The sequence below is a fragment of the Moschus berezovskii genome, chromosome 17, assembly GCF_049115385.1.
Source record: "Moschus berezovskii isolate FMDL1 chromosome 17, NW_MosBer_1.0, whole genome shotgun sequence".
Classification (NCBI taxonomy): domain Eukaryota; kingdom Metazoa; phylum Chordata; class Mammalia; order Artiodactyla; family Moschidae; genus Moschus; species Moschus berezovskii.
In genome coordinates this window covers 19,551,005-19,578,820 of record NC_142476.1, presented here as the reverse complement: position 1 = coordinate 19,578,820, position 27,816 = coordinate 19,551,005, and the positions used below count along the sequence as shown (strand labels likewise).

General features: G+C 46.0%; 1 protein-coding gene across 1 annotated transcript in view; it reads left to right on the top strand.

Annotated features, from left to right (window-relative positions):
* Nucleotides 1-27,816, top strand: part of KCNH1 (potassium voltage-gated channel subfamily H member 1) — a 424,393-nt gene that overhangs the window by 293,595 nt on the left and 102,982 nt on the right. The window contains exons 8-9 of the mRNA XM_088845243.1: nucleotides 8,337-8,536; nucleotides 15,159-15,411. Coding sequence (XP_088701369.1) covers nucleotides 8,337-8,536; nucleotides 15,159-15,411 — 453 coding nt within the window. The remainder of the gene's footprint in view (nucleotides 1-8,336; nucleotides 8,537-15,158; nucleotides 15,412-27,816) is intronic.

Below are 27,816 nucleotides of genomic sequence, written 5' to 3'. Positions count from 1 at the left end.
CTGAAGTGGGACCTTATTATTTACAGTTATTTTTCTTCTTGAATTTTGAAGTCCATTATGCTGTGCAAGTTTGTTTATTAAATGTTGGAGTGCATTTTCCAACAAATAATTTTATGAATAATGACCAACTTCCTCGAGAAGCCTACAAGTCTGTTTAACCCACCGATTATTAGAAGTATGCTAGGGACGTCCCTGGCAATCCCGTGGTTAAGACTCTGCACTTCCAATGCAGGGAGTGCAGGTTCAGTCCCTGATTGGGAAACTCAGATCCTGCATGCTTTGTGGCACTGCCAAAAAATAAGAAACAAAGCAAACAAAATAAAGAATTAGATTGTTATATTAAAAGTATGCTAGTGAGAGTTGACAGATCTGCAGAAACTGGTCACCTGGCATTCCAGAGATGCCCTCGTAACAACAGGACATTTTCCTCGCTTCTTTGCTTCCCCTTGGTAGCGGGTAGATGAGCTGCACAGGGAGTAGATATACCAAAGAGGGACAGGAGACGGGAAGGAGTGTGGCCAATCAACGTCTGTTTCACGCTGCAGAGAAGAGTCAGCAGCTTAGGGCCTGTGGCCTGTTCAACACACTCCTCAGTACAAACTCCCTCCTTGAACATCTTTCTGTCCCACCAAAGCTCCTAGGGGTTGCGTCTCCTCCTTCCTTTTCCATTGCCTTTAATGCATTGTGTCTACCTAGGGCTTCCTAATATTTTGGGCTCGTAGAACAGACTCTCTGTTTCCCTTTTCCCTTGCCTTTTGAGGAACTGTGAATAATTTTATCCAGGTGCTAAAAGAAAGCTGACTGGAAGTTTAAAAAGTGTCCTTATTAATGCTGATCCTTGCATCAGCCCGTGCCATGGCTACTGTCACCACCCTGCTCGTCTGCTTTTCTCACCTCCCCTCTGCTCTCTTCTCTTTTCCTTTTCTTGTCACTTTGATCTGCTGGAGAAAAGTTAACAGAAGAAGAAAGAGAGAAAAATATAAGAAATAACCCAAGAAAATCTTCTTAAAACGAAGGGCATAAATTCCTGGGTTGAAAGGGCTTATTGAAAGCCCAGCACAATGGATGGAACCTGAACCAGAGCAAATGGTACATCTTAATGCATTTTTGGGCTTCCCTGGTGGCTCAGAGGTTAAAGCGTCTGCCTCCAATGTGGGAGACCCAGGTTCGATCCCTGGGTCGGGAAGATCCCCTGGAGAAGGAAACGGTAACCCACTCCAGTATTCTTGCCTGGAGAATCCCATGGACGGAGAAGCCTGGTAGGCTACAGTCCACGGGGTCGCAAAGAGTCGGACACAACTGAGCAACGGAACGGAATGCATTTTTAGAATATTGTAAAAGATGAATTTCTAGAAAGGAGAAAGAAAACAGGTTCAGTATGAAAGAGAAAGGGTCTGAATACTTTTCACTTCTCAACAGCAAGACAATGGGGAAATGTTCCCAAAATTCTGGGAGAAATTATTTCTAATCTAGAATTCTACACCCAGACAAGCTATTAACTGAGTATGAGTCAACATATTAGGTCTCAAAAGTTTTGCTTCCTTATAGCCCTTTTCAGAAAGCTATTAGAGGCTGTCTTTGACCAACAAAAAGGAGTAAGCCAAAACAGCAGAAGACATGAGATGCAGAAATCGGAGGCTCAGACTCGAATAGGTGGAGTGACTTCCTGGGTGGACACATCCACACAGCTGACAGCGAAACAGTTCAGACGCCTCCAGGAAGGACTTCTTTGAGGAAATGAAGTGGATAGATGAACTAATGTGTTTTAATATATTAAGAAGAGACGTATTTATCTGTGGGAGAGTTTGGAGTCAAATTAGTGACAACTAAACCAAGCAAACCTCATGCGACGAGTTGACTCACTGGAAAAGATTCTGATGCTGGGAAAGTTTGGGGGCGGGAGGAGAAGGGGACGACAGAGAATGAGATGGCTGGATGGCATCACCGACTCTGTGGACATGAGTTTGAGTGAACTCCGGGAGTTGGTGATGGACAGGGAGGCCTGGTGTGCTGTGATTCATGCAGTCGTGGAGAGTCGGACACGACTGAGCGACTGAACTGAACTGAAACCAAGCAAATGAAAAGATGAAGTCTATTACTAGAACACATTGCAGGAAAGGAAAAGTAACCACTGTCCTCACATGAAATGTAACCACAAGACTTATCTGGGACTGGCATTCATCTAGTTATGATATAAACAGATCATTGTCTAACCAAAATGATGGTATAATATTTTGGGAGGGTGGGACAATGGGAAAATGTATTGGGTTTGAGTATGAGATTGGAAGTAAAGGAAGGGGAAGCAAGTGGAAGCTAGATTCTCAGAGGTCAGTGGATAACACCTGAAACTGAAGTATCTGGACACAGCCATCTGAGCATGATATTCAAATGCGGAGATCAGTAGCGAAGCAATCATCTCCTTAAAGTGGGTGCTTCTGCAGAGGAGGAGATAGGGTGAAAAGGAAGAAGGCCGAGGGGACTAAGGATTTAATCTTAGCCCCTTAGCTCTTTAAACAGTGCGTATGTACGATGTATACATTTTATGAAATCGTAGCCCCTTAGCTCTTTAAGCAGTGCGTATGTACGATGTATACATTTTATGAAATCGTAGCCCCTTAGCTCTTTAAGCAGTGCGTATGTACGATGTATACATTTTATGAAATCGTAGCCCCTTAGCTCTTTAAGCAGTGCGTATGTACGATGTATACATTTTATGAAATCGTAGCCCCTTAGCTCTTTAAACAGTGCGTATGTACGATGTATACATTTTATGAAATCGTAGCCCCTTAACTCTTTAAACAGTGCGTATGTATAATGTATACAAAAAGAATTACTAAACTTTCTAAAGAGAAATGAAAACTTTTGCTGCCCTTCCTCCCAAAGTTCATGCAGAGATTTCTAATTAAGGGTCAGAGAATATCGTTTTATTTTTCTCTGGGTGGGACACAGAGCTTTGGTGTGATAGAATGTTAACTCTTTTTTTTTTTAAACCTGCTCTTATCCAAATCCACATTTTGGGTTGGGGTTGGGAAAGGCCCTTTTACTTCTTTCCCATCTTGGGAGGACCCACTCCAGTGTTCTTGCCTGGAGAATCCCAGGGAAGGTGGAGCCTGGTGGGCTGCTGTCTATGGGGTTGCACAGAGTCGGACACGACTGAAGTGACTAAGCAGCAGCAGCGTCTTGGGAGGACCTAACTGATCCACATGGAGAGTCAGCCAGAGCGCTCTCCATACTGTGGAGTCAGCCACAGCAGTGACATTACAGTCTCCCTCTCTTCCTCCCCACATCTCATTCAAACATGAGTTCAAGTCAGAGCTCGATTCAAGTCTTCCCTTCCAGTTCGATTTTGAGTATTTAAGGGTATAATGCCTCATATATAGACATCAGTAAATAAAATACACACGTGCAAACCATATAGCTGTTGGACCATAAAGAAGGCTGAGTGCTGAAGAATTGATGCTTTTGATTTGTGGGTGCTGGAGAAAACTCTTGAGAGTCCCTTGGCCTGCAAGGAGATCGAACCAGTCAATTCTAAAGGAGATCAGTCCTGATTCATTGGAAGGACTGATGCTGAAGCTCCAATACTTTGGCCACTCCTGACGTGAAGAGCCAATTCATTGGAAAAGACCCTGATGCTGGGAAAGATTGAGGGCAAGAGGAAAAGGGGGCAACAGAGGATGAGATGGTTGGATGGCATCAACTTAATGGACATGAGTTTGTGCAAACTTCAGGAGACAGTGAAGGACAAGGAAGCCTGGCATGCTTCAGTCCATGGGGTTGCAAAGAGTCAGACACAACTGAACAACAACAAACCCCACTTCACATAAAATTAGAGAAGGGACATTGAGAGAAGTACCCATTTTTACTAATAATGATATTTCATAACAGTAATAATAATAAGGTCCTCCTGAAGGGCCTTAACCTTCCAGAATGCCTCAGAAGCAGACAGGGGTGGGAACAGTGGGCATCACTGCCTTAACTGACCAGCACGCTGGTTTCTCAGACCTGAGCCTGGTTCTCAGATTATGGACAAGAGAGCTATCCTGATTGTATTAATTTGTTGTAACTCTGTTTTTAAGTTCCAAGATTCAATTAACTTTCGGCAGCCTTTCTGAGAAAGGCACCTCTACTCTGCATGGATGACCTCTGGTTCATGGTGGACCAGAAAACCGAGCTGAGGCTGGACTGCCACGCAGGCTTGTTGAGTGTGGGTCAGACACCCTGGGAATAAGACTGTCCTTGATCAGACTCGGTGGCATTACTGGACAGGAGGAGCTGTGGCCCCTCTTGTGTTTGAGGTTATTTACAAGCTTAGACGAGCTGGTGTCCGTATTCTTCAGGTTGGACGACTTCTGCTTTTCACCTGGCTCCTTTTGTTCAGATGGGCACCACTCCTGGCACCTGTCCAGAGCTGGCAGCATGCTTTCCCATCCTCATTTACAATTCTTGTTGGATAGATTTGTGTCTTCAGTTTTCCAGGCAGCTGTGTCCAATCCTGCCAGACAGAGTTAACTGAAGATTTCCTTCTCTTCCCTCTACATCTCTGCCTTTCTTTTATTTTCCCTCCCTTAGTCTGTCAACCCGAGTAAGATTATTCAAAAAAATGATTGGGGTGTGTCTGTGCAATGGGTTATATTCATTGGTAGAGAGGAATGAACTGTTGATAAACGCAATAGTGTGGATGGACCTGAGGGGCTTTTACTCAGTGAAAAAAGCCAGTCTGAAAAGCTCACGTACTGGTATGATCCTATTTCTATGATGTTCTTGAAATGACATGATTATCAAAAGGGAGAAGAGATTAGTGGTTGCTGGGGGAGTGAATATAAAGGGGGGTAGCAAAAGGGCAATGGCTGTGGTCACGGAAGAGTTCTGTATTTTGAATGTGGTGCTTGGTACACATGAATGTACTCATATGATGAAACGATGCAGAGCTATAGCTGTACTTTATAACAATGTCAGTCATCCAGGTTTTCTGTTGTCCTCCAGCTATGTAAGCTGTAACCAGTGAGGAAATTAGGTGAAGGGTACAAACGTGGATCTCTCTGTACTGTCTTTACAGCTTTCTGTGAATTTATAATTATTTTTAAGGTAACACTTTTTTTCTTAATAAAACAAATTATTGATGCATGCAACAACATGGATCAATCTCAGACTTTTTTTTATTTTTATTTTTTTAATTTATTTAATTGGAGGCTGATTATTTTACATTATTGTATTGGTTCTGCCATACATTGACATGAATCTGCCCCGGTGTACATCAATCTCAGACTAATTATGCTGAGTGAAATAAGCCAGGCAAAGAAGGAAACAGAAGAAAATACAGATAATTGGACTACATCAAAACTAAAACCTTTAATGCTGTGAACCATACCATCAAGAAAGTGAAAAGAAAACCCACACGATATGAGAAAGTATTTGCAAATCATATCTGATAAAGGATTTATATCTAGAATATATTAATAACTTATAACTCAGTAATAATAAGACAAGTTCAGTTGAAAAGTAGGCACAGGATTTGAGTGGACATTCCCTGAAGATGACATGCCAATGGTCATTAAGCACATGAAAAGATGTTTAACATAATCAGTCATGTGAGAAATGCAAACCAGCGCTTCAGAAAGATAGCAGTTTACGCTCACTGCTGCTGCTGCTGCTAAGTCGCTTCAGTCGTGTCTGACTCTGTGCGACCCCATAGACAGCAGCCCACCAGGCTCCCCTGTCCCTGGGATTTTCCAGGCAAGAACACTGGAGTGGGTTGCCATTGCCTTCCCCACTAGGATGGCAATAATCAAAAGACAGGTGATAACAAGTGTTGATAAGGATATGGAGACATGTGGAACCCACAAACACCACTAGTGGAAATGTAAAATGGTGCAGCTACTTTGGAAGATAGTTTGGCAGTGGTTCAAAATGTTAAACATAATTACCATATGACACAGTAATTTTACTCCAAAATAACTGAGAATGTGTTTAGACAAAAGCTTGCACACAAGTGTTCATAGCAGCATTATTTATCAATAGAAAGGCCCCGATGCCTATGAACTGATGAGTGGATAAATGAAATATGGAAAATCCATCCCACAGAACATTCGTCAACAATAAAAAGGAATGAAGTATTGATACATGCTACAGCATGGTGAACCTTGAAAGCATTTTTCTAAAAGAAGATAGTTACAGGAGGGCACATATACTGTTTAATTTGTATGAAATGTCTGGAATAGGCAAATCTATAGGGACAGAAAAGAGATTCTCAGTTGCCGAGGGCTAGGGGATTAGGGAGGAAATAAGGAATGACTAATAATGGGAGCAGGGTTTCCTTTGCAAAGCATGAAAATGTTCTAAACTTAGATTGTGGTAATGATCGCACAACTCTAGCAATGTACTAAAAGCCACTGGACTGTACACTTTAAATGGAGGTATTGTATGGTGTTTAAAGAGAGTATATACAATGCGATTCCATTTATATAAAATATTTGAAAATACAAGCTAGTCTACAGGAAGCATCAGTTTCTTGGGGATAGAAGGGTCAGGGGGATTATAAATGGACATGACCAAATTTTTAGGGGTGATGGATATGCTACTGTCTTGATTGTGCTAATTGTTTCATGGGTGTATATGTGTCAGAACTCACCAAGTTGTATACTTTAACATGTGCAGTTCATTGTATTTCAGTCACTCCTTTTTTTAAACAAGTCATAGCAAAAATACATGTAATTCACTAAGATGACAAACACATTTGTTGGGTACTAGTGTAGCACTGGCTCCCAGGGTTTAATGGCAAGGAAACACTGCTGCAGGACTGCCCTGTAATGGCACAGGCAAGCACGAATATGATTGCAAAATGGTATGTACAACGTGAGCTCTATGGAAATACAGTCTCTCACTTGGGATTTTTTGGCTTTACAATGGTGCAAAATCGATATGCCTTCAGAAACTGTACTTCCAATTTTGAATTTTGATCTTTTACTGGGCTAGTGATTCTCTTGTGATGCTAGGCAAGTGGCAATGAGCTGCAGCTCCTAGTCGGCCATGAGATCATACAGGGAAACAACCATCTTGTTTTTCACTTTCAATGCAATATTTAATAAACTACATAAGATATTTCACATTTTATTATAAAATAGACTTTGTGTTACATTGCCCAACCGTAAGCTAATGTATGTGTTCTGAGCATGTCTAAGGTAATTAGGCTGAGCTATGATGCTCGGTAGGTTACATGTATAAGTGCATTTTTAACTTAAGATATTTCCAACTTATGATGAGTTTATCTGGATGTAACTATATCATAAGTTGAGTTAGAGTTGTATGCTTGGGGAGTCTCGTAGTCACCCTCATGGGGACAGACGGAGGGAAGGTGTGTTGGGGAGGCTTCCGGGAAGAGGGAGCACTTGAACTTAGCATCCAAAGGCAGATGGAGGTTACACGTAGAATGTGGGGTTATGACATAATGGTCCTCCTCCGAGACACTTACGTAGGGGGAGCAGCAGTAGCACATAGTATGTACTTGTTACATCTCAGAGGGGACCTGACTTTATTCTGTTCATATCAAAGCCACGCTTTGCCCCTAGGAGCCACATCACAATGCAGTAGAGTGTTGGGTTAACACGCACCTCAACAATAAAACAAAGATCTAACATCCTTCAGTGCTCTTGGCAGGCTTGCTATTATTTAATTATTTGTGATTCCGCTTTTAAAGTCTGTCTTTTTGCTGTGTGGTTTGATCTGTGAGAGCCAGGACTGAGTGACACATTCCCCCATCCTGTCTCCGTCAGGTAGTGTAGTTGACAGACAGCACAGTTTTAAAAAGAGGATTTGCTGATAGGTTTGGATTTGGGTTACCCTGGAGAAGGAAATGGCAACCCACACCAGTCTTCTTGCCTGGAAAACCCCATGGATGGAGGGGCTTGGTAGGCTACAGTCCACGTGGTCACAAAGAGTCGGACACGACTGAGCAACTTCAATCCTTGGATTTGGGCCGGTACAGGGCGTGTAAGAACACATTCAACTAGTGGCTTCAGGCATGGCTCTAACTTTCTGTGACAAGAAGTGTCCGTGAAGCAGTTCTGCCATCCTGCCCCCAGCCCGCACTGCTGTCTCTTTCCTGGTCTGGCCTCAGTCACACCAGCTCCCTTCACCCTCTCTCTGCCGCCCGCAAGTCCATCCCGGTGGCCTGGCGTTCGGAGACTCTTTCTCTGGCTGAGCTGCTCCTGAGACGGTCGGGACCGTCTGCTCTGGAGCAGGCCACTCTGGCCGTTGGCCCGCTTTGGGCGAGTGTGGCTTTCCCGGGTCCTGTGCAGGGAGCACTCACGTGTGTGTTTTTCTCTTCTTGCCGCTAGCCCTCCTCTATGCCACCATCTTTGGGAACGTGACGACCATTTTCCAACAGATGTACGCCAACACCAACAGGTACCATGAGATGCTCAACAGTGTCCGGGACTTCCTGAAGCTCTACCAGGTGCCCAAGGGGCTGAGCGAGCGAGTCATGGATTACATCGTGTCCACCTGGTCCATGTCCAGAGGCATCGACACGGAGAGGGTAAGAGCCGACGGGCTCAGGTAAACCTCTCACCCTCAGCTTTCCCAGGGATTCCCGAGCCTCACCCCGGGCGTGCTCACACCTGGCTGTGCATCTGAACTCACCTGGATGTAGTTTCGGAATCCCAGGTCCCACCTCCAGAAACTTTGATTGCTTGCCCATCAGCCTTTCTGAAGGACCAGCAATTAAGAGAGATTATTTTACCAACTGGTAAGGCAGATTGTCTCAGTATCTCTTGAAGAGGAGATGGACTAGCAGTCTGTCTAGGGCAGGATTTCCTTTATCATCTGATGTGCTGGTAAGAATCAGGGCCACCCAAGGTGAGACGACCAGTATTACTGATTTTCCTTTCACCTCAGGCCCAAAGATGACATATTTCTGCTGCTAATCCACTTTTGATTCAAAGTTTCTGATTCAGATTTTTTATATATTTTTCATTGCATGAACTTTGATTTCATGCGACGAGTTGACTCACTGGAAAAGACTCTGATGCTGGGAAAGGTTGGGGGCGGGAGGAGAAGGGGACGACGGAGAATGAGATGGCTGGATGGCATCACCGACTCTGTGGACATGAGTTTGAGTGAACTCCGGGAGTTGGTGATGGACAGGGAGGCCTGGCGTGCTGTGATTCATGGGGTCACGGGGAGTCGGACACGACTGAGCAACTGAACTGATGATTTGTTTTGGGGCTTCCCTGGTGTCTCAGATGGTTAAGGATCTGCCTGTAATGCAGGTGACCCAGGTTCGATCCTTGGGTTGGGAAGATCCCCTAGAGAAGGGCACAGTAACCCACTCCAGTATTCTTTTCTCAGAAATCCCATGGACAGAGGAGCCTGGCAGACTACAGTCCATGGGGTGGCAAAGAGTTGAACACGACTGAGAGACTAACCCATTATTTCTTTTGATGACTGAGTTTTTAACATCTCCTTAAATTTTGTGTCCAAGGCTATTGCTTTACTCTAGTCTTGGCCCTGATGAGACTCCCAGGATGTGGTCATTAAAAACAGGTTTCCAGTCATCATCCTGGACCTTTGGAATTAGAATTTTGTGAGGAGGAATGAGGTGGGATGGAGATTGAAAATCTGCATTTTAAACAAGGGTCCTGTTCACTAGACAAGTCTGGGAGATACCGACCAAGGGCTTTTACTTAATAAGCAGCTGATTTGACCAGAGCATCCCTTAGGCTCTTTACTAGCCGTTCCTGTGAAATGGAAATGGCAACAGATCCCTACCATTCTCCAAAAGTTGCATTATTCTAGATGCATTCCAATAAATAGAAGAAAATTTGGTGGTACTGGAAAGAGCAAAGATATTTGAGAATGATCACTTGTGAATGATCTCCTCTGTAATATTTTCTTTGAGCAAACATGTAATCCTAGGTTAGTTTTTCTCTGCTTCTTAAGTCTTTGGAATGGCTTTTCTCTCTTTAATCACCATTCCCTAAGTACTCAGGGAATTCTGATTCCTTCCTTTGTTAGAGTGAGGCAAACAGAATGGCATTACTGTTGAAAAATGCCTTACGACACCTTTAAAGCCAAATTCAGTGTCTCGGGAGTCTGCTCTTCACGCTCTGGTCTTTCTCCGTTAGAAGGGTCCCTTGAGATTTGACAGTTTAAGTGGGAAAATTTAACAAAATTTAACTGATCCTAACTTCAAAGAGAGGATACTTTGATTTTGTTGAATATCTGCTGTAATAATACATACCATATACCAGCTACCATGTCTTAAAGTTGTATTAAGAGCAGATGCTTAACTGCACTTCTGGCCCTGCCTTCCTGCTTCACACGCTTCACGACTACTCTGGAGAGGGAACTGTTCATAGGTATGAGGATCCAGCAGCCCAGTTAATTTTATTAATTGCCCCCGGTCACAGAGTTGAAAATGGCAAAGTCCGGATTTGAACCCAGTTTTGTCTGACTTCAGAGCTTGTGCTTTTTCCCACTACTGCTTTTTAAACAATAACAACTGTAAAACATAGATTGGAGGGAAAGACGAGTCCAGATGGAGGTGCCCTCCTCTCTCAGACAGGCAGGCATTGGTTGGGAGGGACTTCATCTCTGGCTTTGCTCACCACTGGCCCCACTGCTGTTTTTCTATTCTGCTGTCTCCACCTGGCCCCTGGAGGTTCTGTGGGTGCCTGGCAGCTGATGGAGCAGAAAGGAACTTGGATTGCTCAGCCGTGGGGCTCCTTTTCCCAGGGACCATGATGCCTTTGTAAATCTGGTTGTCCGGAAAGAAGCCCTCTCCTGCCCTCACTGCAAGGCTGGGCTGGGCGGCTGCCCCTGGGAGACAGCACTCATCAGCTCTGCTCCTCCCTTCCCCTGCCTGCTATCTCCCTGGAGGGCTCTGGGATTTTCCATAGGCCCTGATCCAAATGGAAGAGGAAATATTGTGGCAGCTCAGGGCAGAACCCAGCCCAGCCTGGGGTGGCTGCTCTTCCTTGGCAGGCAACTGTTGGGGAGAAAGCCAGTCCCAAGGGCCTGTCTCCCTCCACCTCCCCCCCGCCCCACTCCCGCTGCCTCCATTCCAAACTGGAATGGTCAGTGATGACCCGGGCGTCTGGGGGATGTGTGTGCAGTGGAAGGGTGGGAGTGCCGGGCAAGTCTGACGTTAACAATAATTAGCTGACGACCTTGGACCTTAGACTATCATGGGTCTCTCTGAGCTTCAGTTTCCTTGTCTGTGACACATGGAAACTAGATGACTTGTAAGGCTAAGGCCGACCTCGAAGACCCTTTGGACTCTGATGTCCAGAACTTCAGAAGCATCCCTCAGACTGACCTGCTGCTCTGCTGTGATGGTTCCATCAGAAATGAGAGTCTCTGTGCATTGAGTCCAGTCACATGCAGGCATCAAACCAAGTCTCAGACACCGCAGCGCATGGAATCTTCCAAAGAATTCTATACACAAGTTAGAACAAGAAGACTTGGGGAAAGAAGAGCTTTAAGTTCACATGACTTGAACAAGTGGAAGCCAGGAGTCCAGATCTGCTTCATCCCAAAGCCTGTTCCCGCATCCATGCTTTATCCATCCTGCCCCCACCACCCCTTTTCCCCCAGGGAAGCTCCATGAACCTCCATGGTGGCATCTCCTCGGGGCTTCTGAGGCCTCAGAGACCAGCAAGAACTTTCTCTCCTTAAACCAAGCAGAAGGGCAGGTAACCCAGGAAGATGACAGGGTCTCAAGCTGATACCCTCCCCCAGAGAGAGGTGTTCAGGAGCCCCTGCCGGTGTAGGCCCAACGCAAGGACCATGAGGGTGCTGGTGGCTGAGAGGGTCTGTCATTTTTGCCCTCCAGTCCCCTCTCCTCCTCACACATGCAGCTCTGGGAACAGGGCCCATGAATAAAACATTGTCTCCACGCCTCTGCTGGCAAAGCTCAGCCTGAGGGAAGGGAAATATTTAAAGGTGAACTCACCTGGAGAACAAATCTTGGTTTCAGACCGCTGGGCACAGTTTCGACATGACAAGCAAGTGTTCCCCACTCCCTGGGGTTCTGCTTGGAGAGAGAGGATCCAAATTAAATCTGCCTTTTTCCAGGAGTTTTGCTTTAATGAGTCTGAAGGAGGGGAAGTACTTAATGAGCACTCTGCCTAAGCATTGGCCGTCTGATTTTCCCCTGCTTCCGTCAGTCCTCCAGCCCTGCTCCCAGAGAACATGCTCACTTTCTTGGCATCCTGCCACTGCAGAGCAACATAGAGGGGACCTGCGTTTATTGAGTGCCTTGCTGGGGCCACGAGGTGTCTCAAGGTGTAGATAACAGGTGCATTGGTAGACATAATTTCATTTAATCCTCATAGTGAAAGTGAAAGTCACTCAGTCGTGTCCGACTCTTTGCAACCCCATGGACCATACAGTCTATGGGATTCTCCAGGCCAGAATACTGGAGTGGGTAGCTAGTCCCTTCTCCAGGGGATCCTCCCAACCTAGGGATTGAACCCATGTTTCCCACATTGCAGGCAGATTCTTTACCAACTGAGCTATGAGGGAAGCCCTTAATCCTCATAAGGCAATGACTATAGCCCGCCAGACTCCTCCGTCCATGGAATTCTCCAGGCCAGAATACTAGAATGGGTTGCCATTCCATTTCCCAGGGGATCCTCCTGACCCAGGGATCAAACCCAGGTCTCCTGCATTGCAGACAGATTCTTTACCAACTGAGCCACCAGGGAAACCAGTGTTAGCAGTGTGCTTTTATTTTTTTTTAAACAGCAGAAACAACACAGGGAGCTCAGCCTAGCTCTCTCTGATGATTTAGAGGTGTGGGATCCAGGGAGGGGAGGGCGATTCAATAGGGAGGAAAGTGTACATACAATTAGGCTGATTTGCATTGTTGTACAGCAGGAGAAGGAAATGGCAACCCACTCCAGTATTCTTGCCTGGAATATTCCATGGACGGAGGAGCCTGGTAGACTGCAGTCCATGGGGTCACAAAGAGTCGGACATGACTGAGTGACTTCACTTCACTTCACTTCACTTCACAGCAGAAACTGGCTTCCCAGATGGAGCTAGTGGTAAAGAACTGGCCTGCCAATGCAGGAGACATGAGAGATGTGGGTTTGATCCCTGGGTTTGGAAAATCCCCTGGAGGAGGGTATGGCAACCCACTCCAGTATTCTGGCCTGGAGAATCCCATGGACAGAGGAGCCTGGCAGGCTACAGTCCATGCGGTCACAAAGAGTCAGACATGATTGAAGCAACTTAATACGCACACACGCAGCAGAAACTAACTCAACATTGTAAAGCAATTTTCCTCCAGTTAAAAAATAAAGAGAAAATAAAGAAACAAGTGTAGAGCAGTGGAGTTGCTTGGAGAGGAAGGAACTGAGATTCCAACGTTGGACCCCCTCTTTCCAGGGCAAAGCTCAGGGCCATGCAGAGGGGGTGGGTGGAGCAGAGCTGTCCTGGACAAGGTGAGGTTTAAGTTGGGGTTGAAAGAGGCTGCGGGACTTCCAGATATGGAGGTGAACACCAGGTGCACGGGAAGATGGTTTGTGCCGAGTTGGAGAAGCAAGGGTGGGGAAGTAGCCAGCACCGCCAGGAAATGTCTTCACTGAGCACGTTTGATGTTATGCCCCCAGTTTTGTCCACAGGCTAGGATGGGAGAAAGGGTTATCGTAGGGACACTCCTGCTTTCTTGGGAAAAGTCCACCTGGAGGTGTCCTCTTGTGTTACTTCATGCTTGGTACGTAAGGGGGGCCATGAATGGTTTCTTGCAAAAATTTAGTCCAGAGAAAGACTGAGAAATTTTCATTTCTTTGGGAGGTGAGACCCACATGGCCTCTTACAGTTCCCAGTTTGCCTTGAGATCCTTGAGAGCCAAAGTACAAGCCCTTTGGTTTTGGGCAGGTGTATCATATAGGAAGTGCTTTGTATCTAAACTGGACTCTGGAGTGAGACTGCCTAGTCAGAGAGTCCAGCTCTGCCATTTCCTGGTTGTGCAACTTCGGGCAAGTTATTGATCATCCCTGTGCCTCAGTTTCCTCATCTGTAAAATGGTACCATAATAGCACTTACAGAGTGCTATAGAGGTTATGTGAGGATTCAATTAGCTGGGGCACATAAGACTTGAAAATGTAAAAATCACACCTCTCCTGACTTTCCCTCTGCTTTCCTTCTCCATCGTTCTCATCAGCACTTACTGCTGAATTTTACTCATTTTGCTTTTTATTTGTCCCCTCCCACTAGTAAGTCACACAGAGGCAGGGCGTTCTGTTTGCTGCCTACATCCTCAGAGCCTGGAATGACCCCTGGCATACACTAAGGTATTCAGTAGCTAAGTATGAAATGAATGAATGACTCCAAAGTGCTTAGCAATGCCCAAGGAAGTGCTCAGTAAATACCACTTCATATCTCTCTTCGAATCAATCTACCTTCAGTCCATCAGCAAACCACGTCAGCTGTATCTGCAAAATATGTTCGGGATTTGATTACTTCTCCCTGGCTCCCCTGGCAACATCCCAGTCCCCTCCCCACTCCCAGGAGGCCTGCAGGAGTGGTCTAACCCAACACCTGGGCTCCACTCCTGCCATCCGACAGTCAGGGCCCGCTAATTCCACTCTGGGGCTGCAACGATCCTCTTAAAATGTAGAGGATCCCCGTCCCTCGCCTGCTCAGAGTCTCCCAAAGCGTCCCCATCCCACTCAGAATCAAAATCAAGGTCTTTTCATAACATAAGTCTCCACATCCTCTCAGCTTGTCATCCTCCTGAAACCCCCTCTCCCACCCCCAGCTTCCCTCCTTCACACGGGCTGCTGCCCAGGTCCTCTCACGGCCTCTGCGCCTCTGCTGGAGCGTTCTTTCACAGGGCTCCCTCTGACACGTTATGCAGATATCACTGTATTTGTCCCCTCCTCAGGGAGGCCTTCCTGGGTTTCCTTGTCGAAAGGGTCTCACATACTCCCAGTCCCTTGACTCTCAAGTCCCTGACCTGAGCATTTAGCACAGGTCTGGGGGCCCCTGCCTCTCTCTCCCGCAGGGACTGTGGCTATCTTGTCCACTGGTGCCTTGAAGAGTGTGGTCTAGTCTAGTGGGTGTCGCTTCGGTCCCTGGGGAGCTGAGAGAGCAGCGAGCTGGAGGCCATAGCAAGGATCCTGATGCATTTTCTTCCCGTGCTCGGCCAGGTCCTGCAGATCTGCCCCAAGGACATGAGAGCAGACATCTGCGTGCACCTGAACCGCAAGGTCTTCAAGGAGCACCCAGCCTTCCGGCTGGCCAGCGACGGCTGCCTGCGCGCGCTGGCCATGGAGTTCCAGACGGTGCACTGTGCCCCCGGGGACCTCATCTACCACGCGGGCGAGAGCGTCGACAGCCTGTGCTTCGTGGTCTCCGGCTCCCTGGAGGTGATCCAGGATGACGAGGTGGTGGCCATTCTAGGTAGGTACCGCCTTTGCTGGGTGGAGGCCTCCTGGTGCCCGGCTTGGCTTCGCTGTCGCCTTCAACCAGAGATGGCTTCACAGGGCTGGCCCAGTGGTTCGCATCCAGGCATCTATCCAACAAACACATGTCTGAGTCTTGTGTCAGGCGATGTTTGAAGCACTCAGGATCCTTCAATGACAAAAATGGATTTTTTTGTCCTCCAGGAGCTTTGCTGGGGGAGGAACAATAAGCACACAGTTGAATTTAGTGGCATGGACACCTGCCCAGGATTCAAGTATGGGGGGTGGTTTCCTGGAAGAAATGACACCTAAGTCGAAAGCTAAAAATTGAGCATGAGTTAGCACAGAAAAGAGAAGGGACACAGGAGTATTCTAAGCAGAGGGGAAGGCATGTGTGAAGTCACCGCAGAGACAGCAAGCGTGATTCATTTGTACAACTGTCAGTACTCAGTGTGGCTTGGAACACACACAGCAAGGAGGGGCGTGGTGAGAGGAGAGGTCAGGAAGGGAGCTGAGCTCTAGGCAGATTGTGTCAGGCTCTGGAAGCCAGATTAAGCACTGGGATGTTTTATTGAGGAGCCGTGAAGGGTTTCAAGTGAGAGAAAGGCATGATCAGATCTGCACTTTAGAAAGATGACTGTCGTTGCTGAGTTAATTGAAGAGGGAAGGCGGTGGGTAGAGAGATGAAGCTGGAGACTTGTTATCTAGGGGCAAACTGGGCGCTGACATATTTGAGACACAGAACCAGCAGCACCTGATGATGGATTGGCTGTGGGGGAGAAGGAAGTCCATGAATGAGGACTGCAGGATCTGTTGGGGAGCTGGTGTGCCATGCCCTGTGATAGGGAGTGTGGTGGGGAGCAGGGACATGGGGGAACACGTGCGTATTTGGTACTTGAGCATCCGTGGCCTTGGAGAGATTCATCCGGTTGCCGGTGGCAGCTGCAGAACACCTCTTTAGTGGGAGCATGTTTACCTCTCTGAGCGGCAAGCCATCATAATACCCATCATTTATGGTCATCTGTTCTGCAACAGGCATTTCACATACAGATGCTCAGTTCATCTTTACAGTAACCCTGTAAAGTGATTTATTATCACCATTGTGTAGGTGAGAAATGAAAGCTCAGAGAGGTTAGAGAAGTTTCCTAGGACTTCAGGGTTGATGAGGTCCATGGAGTCAGCATCTAGTAGTGCCTCAAACTCTAGAACCTTGACTCCGATCCATTGAGCAATACTGCAGTATTAATGATAACATATGCAGTTCGCTGGCTCATTCAATTTGCCAGACACTGCTACACATTGTGGACTTTTTTTTTTTTAATCTTTGGGTGTGCTTTCTTAGGAAACTCAGACGGGGAGAGATTGTTACACTGAATTAGAGTTGAGATTCAAACTAAGTATCCAGACATAGATAGTATTTTTTGTTAAAGCCTGAACTTTGTTTCTGCTTGATTTGGGAGTATATGATAGGGCTTCTTTTCTCCCTGGCTCTGAGTCAACTTGCCCTCTTGATTACATTCCACTCGGGATAACCCAAAGATGCTCAGTATTCCTTCAGCATATGCTAGCAGATGGTGGGAGGGATACTGAGATAGAGATTCAGCAAGGGATGGAGGCTGAAACTTCATTCAAATAAAATTTGGATTCCTAGTACCCACTGAACTCTGCAGAGTTGTTCTGTCCCTTACCTTCCTCATCCACAGAGATGTCAGATTTGATTGTGCATAAGGAATAGTGCACGCAAAGGGTTAAACCATTGCTTTAGTATTGCTGCAGGGAAGACCTTTATCTCTGACTTTAGTACTAATCAATGTCCCCAGTGAAGAGGACTTTCCTTCAGTGATAACTCTCTGGACATTTGCCTGGCTGAGCTGAAGGGTAACTAGCAACCAGGGGGCTCTCTCTTGAATTTGAATTTAAGTTGATCATTAAGTGTAGGGTGTTTTTCACCCATTTCCCTCCCTGATAACTTCCCATATGCCTTTCCAAGGAGTGTAGCCTCAGACCAGTACCACCCCCCTTATACACTCATACTCAGGGCTTCCTTATCAGCCCCCACCCCAACCCCAAGCTAAGCCGCTGCACTATTAGGGGTTGAATTTGGCCACCGAGGCATGGAGGTAGGAAGAGCTACAGAGGGTGAGGAAGGCAAATGATTACTTCCCAGCTCCATCTCATATCCCCTCAGCCTGGGCATCTTGTGGGGGAAGCAACCAGAGCTTGGGCTTCCCAGATGGCACAGGGGTAAAGAATCTACCTGCTAGTGCAGGAGACATAAGAGACATGGATTCAATCCCTGGGTTGGGAAGATCCCTTGGAGTGGGAAATGACAACCCACTCCAATATTTTCTCCTGAAGAATTCCACGGACAAAGGAGCCTGGTGGACTACAGTCCGTGGGGCGGCAAAGAGCCGGACACAGCTGAGCATACACACACAACCAGATCTTGGTTCATTGTTGACTTCCTTGGTCAACTGACTGCTTCTCCAAGTCCAGCCCTCTGCCTCGGGCCCTCTTGGGCATCCTGCCAGCTCCAGCTAGCAATGTGGATGGGGCCTCTGAAATAGCGCAGCAGCTTCAGTGTCACCGTGGTTGTTTCCCTCAGGCTGTCCAGACTGGAAAAAGCAGGCATCTTCAGGAGCCAGACTGAGTCCAAAGAGTAGGTCCTAGCTTGACCTCCTAAAGAATCTTTGACATTTCAAGATGCTCTTACTCTGTAAAAGGATGGCACAAGTCCTTTACACGAACTCAGCCTCTGGGCCGAGAGATATGAGAGAAGAAGCAGTTTTCTCCTTGGAAACTTCAGAGTTTTGTTGTTATTGTTGTTTTTCTCAAATTAGAATATCTTATGCTCAATGGACTGAAATCAGTTTGTTCTTGCAAAGAGGGTTCAGCATCCAGCAGATATTAGAACTAGAGCTTTATGGTCCTTTGATGCCTTTCACTTCAGTCCACTTGAAATTCACTGAGTCAAGTGTCAGAGAGGTGGGGGTGAAGCAGTGGACCAAATGTGAGTTCAGCCTGCAAGGAGCTGCTGCACGTGGTGGAGATGGACATTATAAAAAAGACACCGATCATACCACTTGGTAACTGTTACCATAGAGAGAACACAGGTGCTTCTTGAAGGTTATGGGACACGTAACTATTGAGAAACTACTGTCTAATTGGTGCTCCAATGGGAATAGCCAAGGAATCCTTAGTTACCATAAAGCAGGAGGCTTTCAGGAAAAACCCAGAACCCATCCATCTCGTTCCTTTGGTCTCTGGCCTTTTGTTATCAGTTCTTTCATTTACACTCTGCTAATTTGCTTCCTCCTTCCAGTTCTGCTATTCCACCCCCATTCTCTGTTTAATTTTAGCACAGACTCCAAGAACAAGGAAAAGGGTCAGGACTCATAACTGAATGTGTTTCAGTTCAGTTCAGTGGCTCAGTCGTGTCCGACTCTTTGCGACCCCATGAATCACAGCACGCCAGGCTTCCCCATCCATCACCAACTCCCAGAGTTTAAAAATAAAACCCTAATAAAAGTTTTCTGGAAGAGTGTTTTTCAAGCTGTCTTGACTGCAACTCAGAGTATATTGTCCTGTGAACTGATATGCCCATGCGCACACACACAGTTATACATACACCCAGCACTTAATCCTGCCATGTGAGATACAACCTCGTATTTTCTACTAGATTCTATTCTCTTTCTTTTAGAAAGAAATTGATGGTCATCACCTACTCAATTGCTGTCTTGATCTGCTCTCCGCCTGCAGTTTAAAAACATGGTCATACAGACATAGACAGCATCTCTCTCAGATTGAAAACCATGCTCCTCCCCAAAGACAGAGAATATACTAGATGATCTCTTGTGTTCTCCTTTCCCTGTGAGGTTCTCTGGCTGATTTTTGAGATGATATCCTCCTAATCTCCCTTTGGAATTCTCTTAGAAATCACTTCATGGCTTCTCCAATTTAGTTTCTTGGCTCTTTGAAATAAATTCAAGTCTTGACTCTGTGTGTTTTGTTCATTAGATTTTTAAAGTAACTTTCTTTTAAGTTTCTCTTAGATACCAGAATAAAAAGTACTCATCTTCCCTGCCCAAGTGGTGCTCTTAGCATCTGCAAGTAAGTTATTATCTCAGTTCTGTGTTACTTGACCAACATGAGTGAGTGATGAGCTTTCATCAGGGCTAAGCTTGAGTGTGATCCATCTCTGTTTCCATCTTATATATGCAGTATTTAAATGTTTCTGTTTCACTGTGATTTAGCATCTCCAGTAACTTCTATGTGGTTTTCATTTTAGTACTTAATTTATATTTTAGTCATGGATCGTCTCATGTCTTCCCTTTTTGTTGTGTTTTGGTTCATCGTATTGGGCAAGACACACATCTTGGTTGCCAGGCTACACTGAATAGTGGACAGAGCCCTGCCATGGAACTGGAGATTAAACTGTAGCCCTGGATCTGCACTAACTCCCTGTGGGAGCTGCCACCGCATGGTCGAGTCTCCAAGGCCCCCTGTGGTCTGCTAAGCCCGTCGCACTGCATCAACTGCACGTTTACTCCTCCGTCACCTGTGAGCTGAGTCCTTTGGTTTTAGACGTCTGGCATGGCCCAGCATATGGAAGGCACTGGGGGCTGTTTGCTGAACTAAGCTGAACTGAATTGAAAGGCAGGACTATGAAGGGCCCTATGGTCCAGAATAAGGGTCCGGGCTTTATCTTGGAGGGATAAGGGGCCCACAGAGGGTTTTAAACATGGGAGGGATGTGACGATTTGGCTTCCACAAGTCCAGAGACGTGGAGCCTAGTCAGGAGGCTCAGGTGAGAGATCACGAGGGCCTGAGTAAGGTGATGGAAAGGAGATGGGGAAGAAGTGCCAGAAAGAACAGGAGGGGCAGGACCTCCAGGAGATGGGAGGTGAGGAGAGAGAATAGTTTCCAGCAGCAACTGACAAGCAATAGAGTCAGAGGGGGCGAGGGAGGAAAGATGATGCCTTTATTCTGTTGAGTCCAGTGTCTTTTTGGAATAGATTTAGACGTGGCTCTCAACTAGAGGAGGCACGTCTGACTTGGGGATGGGCCAGACTCTGCCTAAGGAAGGGAGCAGCCGAGGGGGAGGCTGATGGGCAGGCCCTGGCTCATGCCGCACAGATAGTCTGGGTGAACCTTCTCCTTGCAGTTCTGTCATTGTTGAACTAGGACTGACATGGACATTCTCCTTAAATGTATGCATAAAGTTGTGAATGCTTGTTCACATGTTAAGTCTTTTTTTTTTTTTCTTAATAAAATGCCCCGTTCTCACAGTTCCTAATTTGGAAGGTACTTTCGTCTTTGCTTAGAGAGTTGGTTTCTTTGGGTCCGTTGACCTTGGATGGACGTTAGTGAAGCATGTGTTTATTTAGCAGCTATCACAGCCTAACTTGGTGTTGGGCTCTTTGGGATGGGTGGGGGTGTCAGGAAAAGTCCAATAAGGATGAATGTTCCATCCCCTTTGGGAAGAAAAACACATGATTAGTGACAAGTGACACAGTACTTCTTTCTCTAGACTTCCTTGTGTGAACAAGGAAATGTTTGTGGAAGAGACAGAAATTGACCCGGGCTTAGAAGGATCCTCAAGAGTCTGTAGGGTCATTAGAGATAGGAACCCTGTGTCATATCCAGGGACCAGTGTGAGTAGACAGAGACGACATTGCATGCAGGGCAGTGGTTCTCAACTTCATTGAGCGGAAGTCTCAGTTGGAAAGCTTGATCACAATGCAGATCCCCGTGCCCTCCCTGCAGATTCTGATTCTGCAGTTTCAGGGTGGAGCCTCGGCATCTGGCATCTGCATTGTTAACAATCCCCCCCCCCCCCACCAACTTCCATGGAGTGGTTCCCTATCATGTGTTGTGGTGGACAGAGCACTGTACTTGAGAAACGTTGCTGTCGGCAGTCACTTCTTGATATTCTTTCTTTGTGGAATGGGCTGAAGAACATGGGGAAGATGGTAAGGCAGGGAAGCACCAGATAGGGGATCTTATATTACACTAGCCGAAACCACTTGAAATTGCTGATTTTCAAGTTTCTGACCTGCCAAAATGATGGTGTAAGCTTACTCATGATCTGTGTACAAGGAGGTGGAGGCTGAGCCTAGGTGGTGGCTTTGGGAAGGTGGGACCGGGACTTGGACGTGTGAGGTCGGGTGTCATAGATGGAGGGAGCCGCGTGAGAGAGGCCGGGGGATGGAGAGTGTCGGGTGCTGTGGAACCGGGAGACTGGCCCTTGCCTGGGGCCCGCAAGGCCGCAAGCGGGGCGTGGGCCGGCGGCGGGCGTGCGCCTGCCTGTTGACGTTCTCAGAGGACTCGGCGGTGGGAAACCGCCAAGGGTGGCGAGTCAAGTGCGATACTGTTAAAGCTTTGATCTGCGAAAACTAACGAATTTGACATGGAGACAAGGAGGTTATTCAGTGACTTACGGCTTACAGTATGGATGAAGTGTGTTAGGTGTGGGCAGGAGAAAGTGAGACAGGGTTTGGGCTGCCGAATGAAACAGGGACAGCCAGTTAAAGTTGAAGTTCATGTAAACAAAGAATAATTTTTAGCTTAAATATTTCCTAAATATTGGATGGGCCATATATATATATGCTAAACATGTATCCGTTATCTGAAATTCAGATTTAACTGGGTATCCTGTATTTGCTGAATTTGGCATGCCAGGGACAGGTGGCTGAGACCTTCTGGGAGGAGAGACTGAAGTGATAGGATGTGGGGAGCGGGTACTGGGAGGTGAGAGAGGTGGCTGATGTCCAGGTGGGTGGGGAGATGGAGGCACCAGCAACAGAAGTAGCCAATCAGGAGGAAGGGGTGGTGCGAGGGAACGTGATGGGCTTGGTTTTGACTTGTTGCATTTAAAGGGCCGTTGGGTATCCAAGTGGAGTGTTCCACGGCTATTCAGAAAGGCGCATCTGGAACTGGGAAAAAAAGCCAGGGCTCAAGACAGATTTAGGATTCAGAGGAAGGAATAGGAAATCAAGGGGGAAATAGGTGCAGAGGGAATATATGGATGCTTATCTGAATGACCAAGTATTTCAGAGCATTTTAAAAGAAATGAGAGTGTAGTCATTCAAAATGCTCACAAGTAATTTTAAATGATATTAGAAGCTCCTATGATAAGTAAAGTAATAAAGTACACTTTTTAATGTAATGTGACCTCAACTATGTGGGAAGAAACATTCATAGATAAAAATCCACCAACAGCTTCATCAGCATGCTATAGTTGATGAGTTTGGTTTTGAGGTGCCAAGGGATTTCATTTTCTTTCTTATATTTGTCTTTCAAGACTTCTTTAAAAGAACGCATGCTACTTTCAAAATCGGGAAAGATTTTTAAGAAAACTTTAAGTAGATCTTGAAAAAGCATTGCTCCCAGTTTCACATATCCTTTTGGTTATTAAGATACAATCTGAAAAAATAACATTTTATTTTTCAAAAGAAATCTTAACAGCATTTCTTTCGTTATCTCCTGATCCAATCAGAAAAAATAGCGTTAATCTTAGTAGGTCCTCCCAACCCCTCCTTCAAACAGTTCTTGGAAAAGAGAACCACTTGACAATGAAGGTAGGCTGGCTTATCTAACAAAAGTTGAAAATGCAGCAATGAATCCTTTGTGTAAACCCTAGTTGTGTTAGAGACAGAGAAGCTAAGCCCTTTAGAGACGTTTCCCAAGATCCTTCTGAGGGGTTGAGGGGAGACCCCTCACCCCTTCCTGCACTGCCGTCTTCTGCAATGTTCCTCCACGTTCCCCTGGGAGCTTGCTAAGTGGCTACGTGACCACTGCCGCTGTGAACCATATAATAATACCTCTTGCTCGTGCTCAGCACAAGGGGAGGAAGCTTTGTTTAAGTGTCTCTCTAAACACTTCAACCAGCATTAATATTCATATAGCTGTTCCATCAGCCAAAGCAATTATATTAAATCCGCACTCCTATCCAGGAGCCATAGCGTGAACAGAACTTCAGAAATGCAGAACCATTTTTATCCGGTAATGTATGCATTGAGGATGGGGAGGACAACCAGGTTGTTGCTCCTAATGCTATTTTTGCTTAAGCAATTTAAAAGATTGGTTTGTAGTCCCTGTAGTCCCAGTGAAGACACTGATAGTTAGGAGAGTTAATAGAGCTTTCTAAAGGAAATTCTCATAACTGTAGAACCCAGACAGAGAGGATTGGTTAAAAAAATTATGGTAAATCAAGGGCAGTTGTTATGATGATATAAGAAGTTTTATTGGAATGTAAAATGTTTCAAATATAATGTTAACTGGGGAGGGGAGCAGGAAACAATATGTAAGTATATATGCAGTAACCTTCAGTTCAGTTCAGTCGCTCAGTTGTGTCCGACTCTCCGCGACCCCATGAATCACAGCACGCCAGGCCTCCCTGTCCATCACCAACTCCCGGAGTTCACTCAAACTCATGTCCATCGAGTTGGTGATGCCATCCAGCCATCTCATTCTCTGTCATCCCCGTCTCCTCCCACCCCCAATAACCTTAATTTATATAAAAATGTATGAGTGGAAGAGAGAAGGAGCGTGTACCAAAATGTCGACTGAAGCTTTCTGCATGCTTTTCTATCGGCCAAAAGCATAGAGCCCATATTTTCTATTTTTCAATATATTTCAATTATTTTCTACAATGCATACAGATTGTATAAACAAAAGGAGGAGAATCAAGTGAATTTTGAATTGTTATCTTAGCAGTGTTCTTGCCTGGAGAATCCCAGGGACGGGGGAGCCTGGTGGACTCCCGTCTATGGGGTCACACAGAGTCGGACGCGACTGAAGTGACTTAGCAGCAGCAGCAGCAGCAATCTTAGAAAATCATCACCTGCTTTCAGTGGAAGATTTGTAATCTGTTTACTTAGTGGAGAGACATTTGGCTAATTTATCTAATTGCAGTTGTGAAGAACAGAAGGAGAACTTTTGTGATGTTTCCAAGCCATTGGTTTAATGTAGCCAGTTATGTGTGGTGCCCCCATTCAGAAAGTGATGCCAATGTTGTTTGCGAAAACTGAGTAGAGTCTCCACCAGGAAGGCTGGTGACCCATATTTGGATGAGATTTTAATTCTTTTAAGAGCAGTTGTATCATAGGATAATTGCTAACATCCATCATGTTTATTTCTTCTTTTTAGATCTGTCCATAAATTTTCAGCTCAGCATTAAGCTGGATCAGAGTGAATTCTGGGTGTGTCTCTGAGCAGGTCAGCAAATTCCTTCTAGAGTCAGGCTGACAGTGTAGCCACATGAGGACCCTTGGAGCGGGGACCAGTCCTGTCCTCAAAGTCATCCATCCTAGGGCATTCTCAGTCTTTCAGATCCTGGCCCACTGTATATTATTCCACTCAGACCCATCTATTCATATATTCATTTGTTCATTCCATAAACAAACCAGCTGTAGTGCTTAAGTCTCACCAGGAAAACAGACAAGTGAATATGCAGTTTCACTTCTGCATATTTAATAGAATATTAAATATTTAATAGAATGCCAAGAGTTATAATAGGACAAAGAACAGGATGCTATGGGAGCTTATAAGACAGGCATCTAATTCAGCCCAGCCAGGAGAAATCAAGGAAGGCTTCCTGACAGAGGTGGTATCTGAACTGAGACTTCCATGGTAAACTGAATTCCACTAGGTGCAATGGAGAAGTGGGTAGGGGACTGGGATAGGAGATTTAAGAGAGAGTGTTCCCTGGCAGAAGGGCAGCATCCACAAAGACTTTAAAGGAGAAGAGTGACAGAATCACATCTGTGTTTAGAAAGATCATCCTGGCTGCTGTGAAGAGAAAGGAAAGCAGGCAAGGAGACTGGTGAGGAGGATGCTGAGAGATAAGAGAGGCCTGAGCCGACTTCACAGGATGGAGAAAAGTAAACAGATCCAAGAGATACATGACAGATTAAAATGATCAGAGCATGGTCATTTATTGACTATGGAGACAAGCAAGAGGGTGGAGTCTGGAATGACTTGGACCACTTTCACAGGGAGGGGGACACTCACTGGAGGATGCACAGGTTTTCCTGGGAGCAGGACCAGTTCCAGTTTTGGGTCTGTGGGTTTGAGCTAAGTTCAAGTAACCGATGGGAGATGCTGGACTCAGAAGAGAGATCAAAACTCGAGGTATAAACTTTTGGGGATCATTGTGATCCTGATGGCAATGGAAGCCAGAGGAGAGGCTGAGAAAACGGAGAGAGAGGGGAAGGTGAGAAGCAACAAGGTCTCAAGCAGAGCCCCAAAAGGACCCCATTTAATATGGGTCACAGGTAGGAGCCTGAAATGGATCACCTGCAGAGGCTGAGAGAGCAGGGGGGTGCGGTGTCACCGAAGCCAAGGAGGGGCAGAGAGGGGCATTTTCAAGTGCCTCAGAACCCCATTTCCGTTGTCTAGCAGATGCTGTGGGTGATAACGACACACCAATATCCTATGGCCCACTGAGGAACGATGCTGCCAGTTAAACTGTGACAGATCATTGACTGTAAAATGTGTTCTGATTTCACAGATAAAGCGTGCCAAACAACTTAAATATATCTTAAAATCAAAGAGCTTTGGTAGGTTGAGCACTGAAAAGTATCTTTTAGGCTGTTATCAGAAGTTATTGACTCCTGTGAGTAGTGTTGAGAGTATGGTCAGAAGCAAGATTAGAGGAGCTTGAGAAATGAAGAGAGGTGGGTGTTGGTTCAGGGGTGCGTCATAATTTGTATTCATCTCTCCCGGAGTTCTGAACTGAGAGAGACAATAAGCACGATGGCTACCAGTCAAAATATCACCTTTCACTTTTGTGAGAAAGCTGATATTGGAGAATATGCATTATATTTGCATCCAAGAAGGCTTCCAGTATGAAGCCCAGGAATAGACCCACCCTTGTGTTGCTGGCCAGCACATGCCTACACTTGGGAGGCTCTGTCCTGTAGCTCTGTTCTGGCAGCAGACGGGACCACCAGAGAGACAAGAGAGGGTAAGCTTCCAGCAGGCAGATCCCGAGGACAGAGAAGAGGCTGGCCTGCACACGTGCAGGGTTTCCTCCCAAACTCATCAATCATATGAGGGCATGACAGAGGCCAGGAGTGTGGTGCCCCTGGAGCTTCCTTCCAGGCAGGAACCATCAGGAATAGGGACCAATCATTGCCCTTCAACAGTGAGAATGTGGAGACAGTGTAGCTAACACTGCCAAGAAACTGAGCCATTACAGAAAGGAGAGCAGAGCCCAAACCAACTCTCTTCATTCCCAGCCATCAAGTTTTTCCCCTGCTGTTGCGGGGATTATCCATCTCTTTCATGTGTCTAAATTCCCTTGCCTTACTATAGAAGGCCAGCTCCATTCTCTTTTTCTCTGTGAAATCTCAGTAGTTCTTCCTAGACTGGTTGTTCAGTCGCTCAGTCATGTCCGACTCTTTGTGACACCGTGTACTGCAGCATGCCAGGCTTCCCTGTCCTTCACTGTCTCCTGGAGTTTGCTGAAATTCATGTCTGTTGAGTTGGTGATGCCATCCAACCATCTCACCCTCTATCACCCCCTTTTCCTCCTGCCCTCAATCTTTCCCAGCATCAGGGTCTTTTCCAGTGAGTTGGCTCTTCCCAAAGTATTGAAGTTTCAGCTTCAGCATCAGTCCTCCCAGTGAATATTCCGGGTTGATTTCCTAGAGCAGCCTCTCACATATCTTAGTTTTACATTTTTGTTTGTTTCAGCTTCATCGTTTCACACATGTAAGTTTTGTCTCCTTACACTGTAAGCCCCTTGAATGTAGAGGTGATGCTCTGTCTTTTTATCTCCTTTAATTCCTGGAACACTGCCTGATCCATAATAGGTTGGGCCAAATTATTGAACTGGATTGAACTGTGTGCAAAAGGGTAGTGAGACGCAGCCCCACCTTTGGGAACTCCCAATCTAATAACTGCCTGGGAGAGTCAGAGACAGTTCACATTGCACCTGGTATATGATGTTATGGGTTCTTGTGTGGTTTTCATTAACCAGATATATGGCTGAACTACACCAGTGTCCCATCTCTAGTACAGAGCTGGTTTGGAGAGAACAGTTGTTCTCCTTTGTACCAACCTCCAAAGAAAACAAGTATTTCTTGAACATCTCTGAGCTCTCCTACAAAATCTAACATGAGACCAACCTTTCTAGAAGGAGACATCCCTGTGAGAATTGGGATGAGCCGCATGGCTGTCCCTGGAGCCTCGACCTCCTGAGCCTCTCCATTCCCTCATTTCTTTTCTGGCAAAAGAAATCCAATAAAACATACAGGCTAAGCACCCAACACCCCAGCACAATCCAATAAGATCTGACACTTAAAGCTAAGGCTTTATTCCTAGTTAACAGATCTTCATGGCCTGGACGGGAAGGCAAATGGATGAGTTTTTCACTGTGTCTGTCTGTCTTTGATGT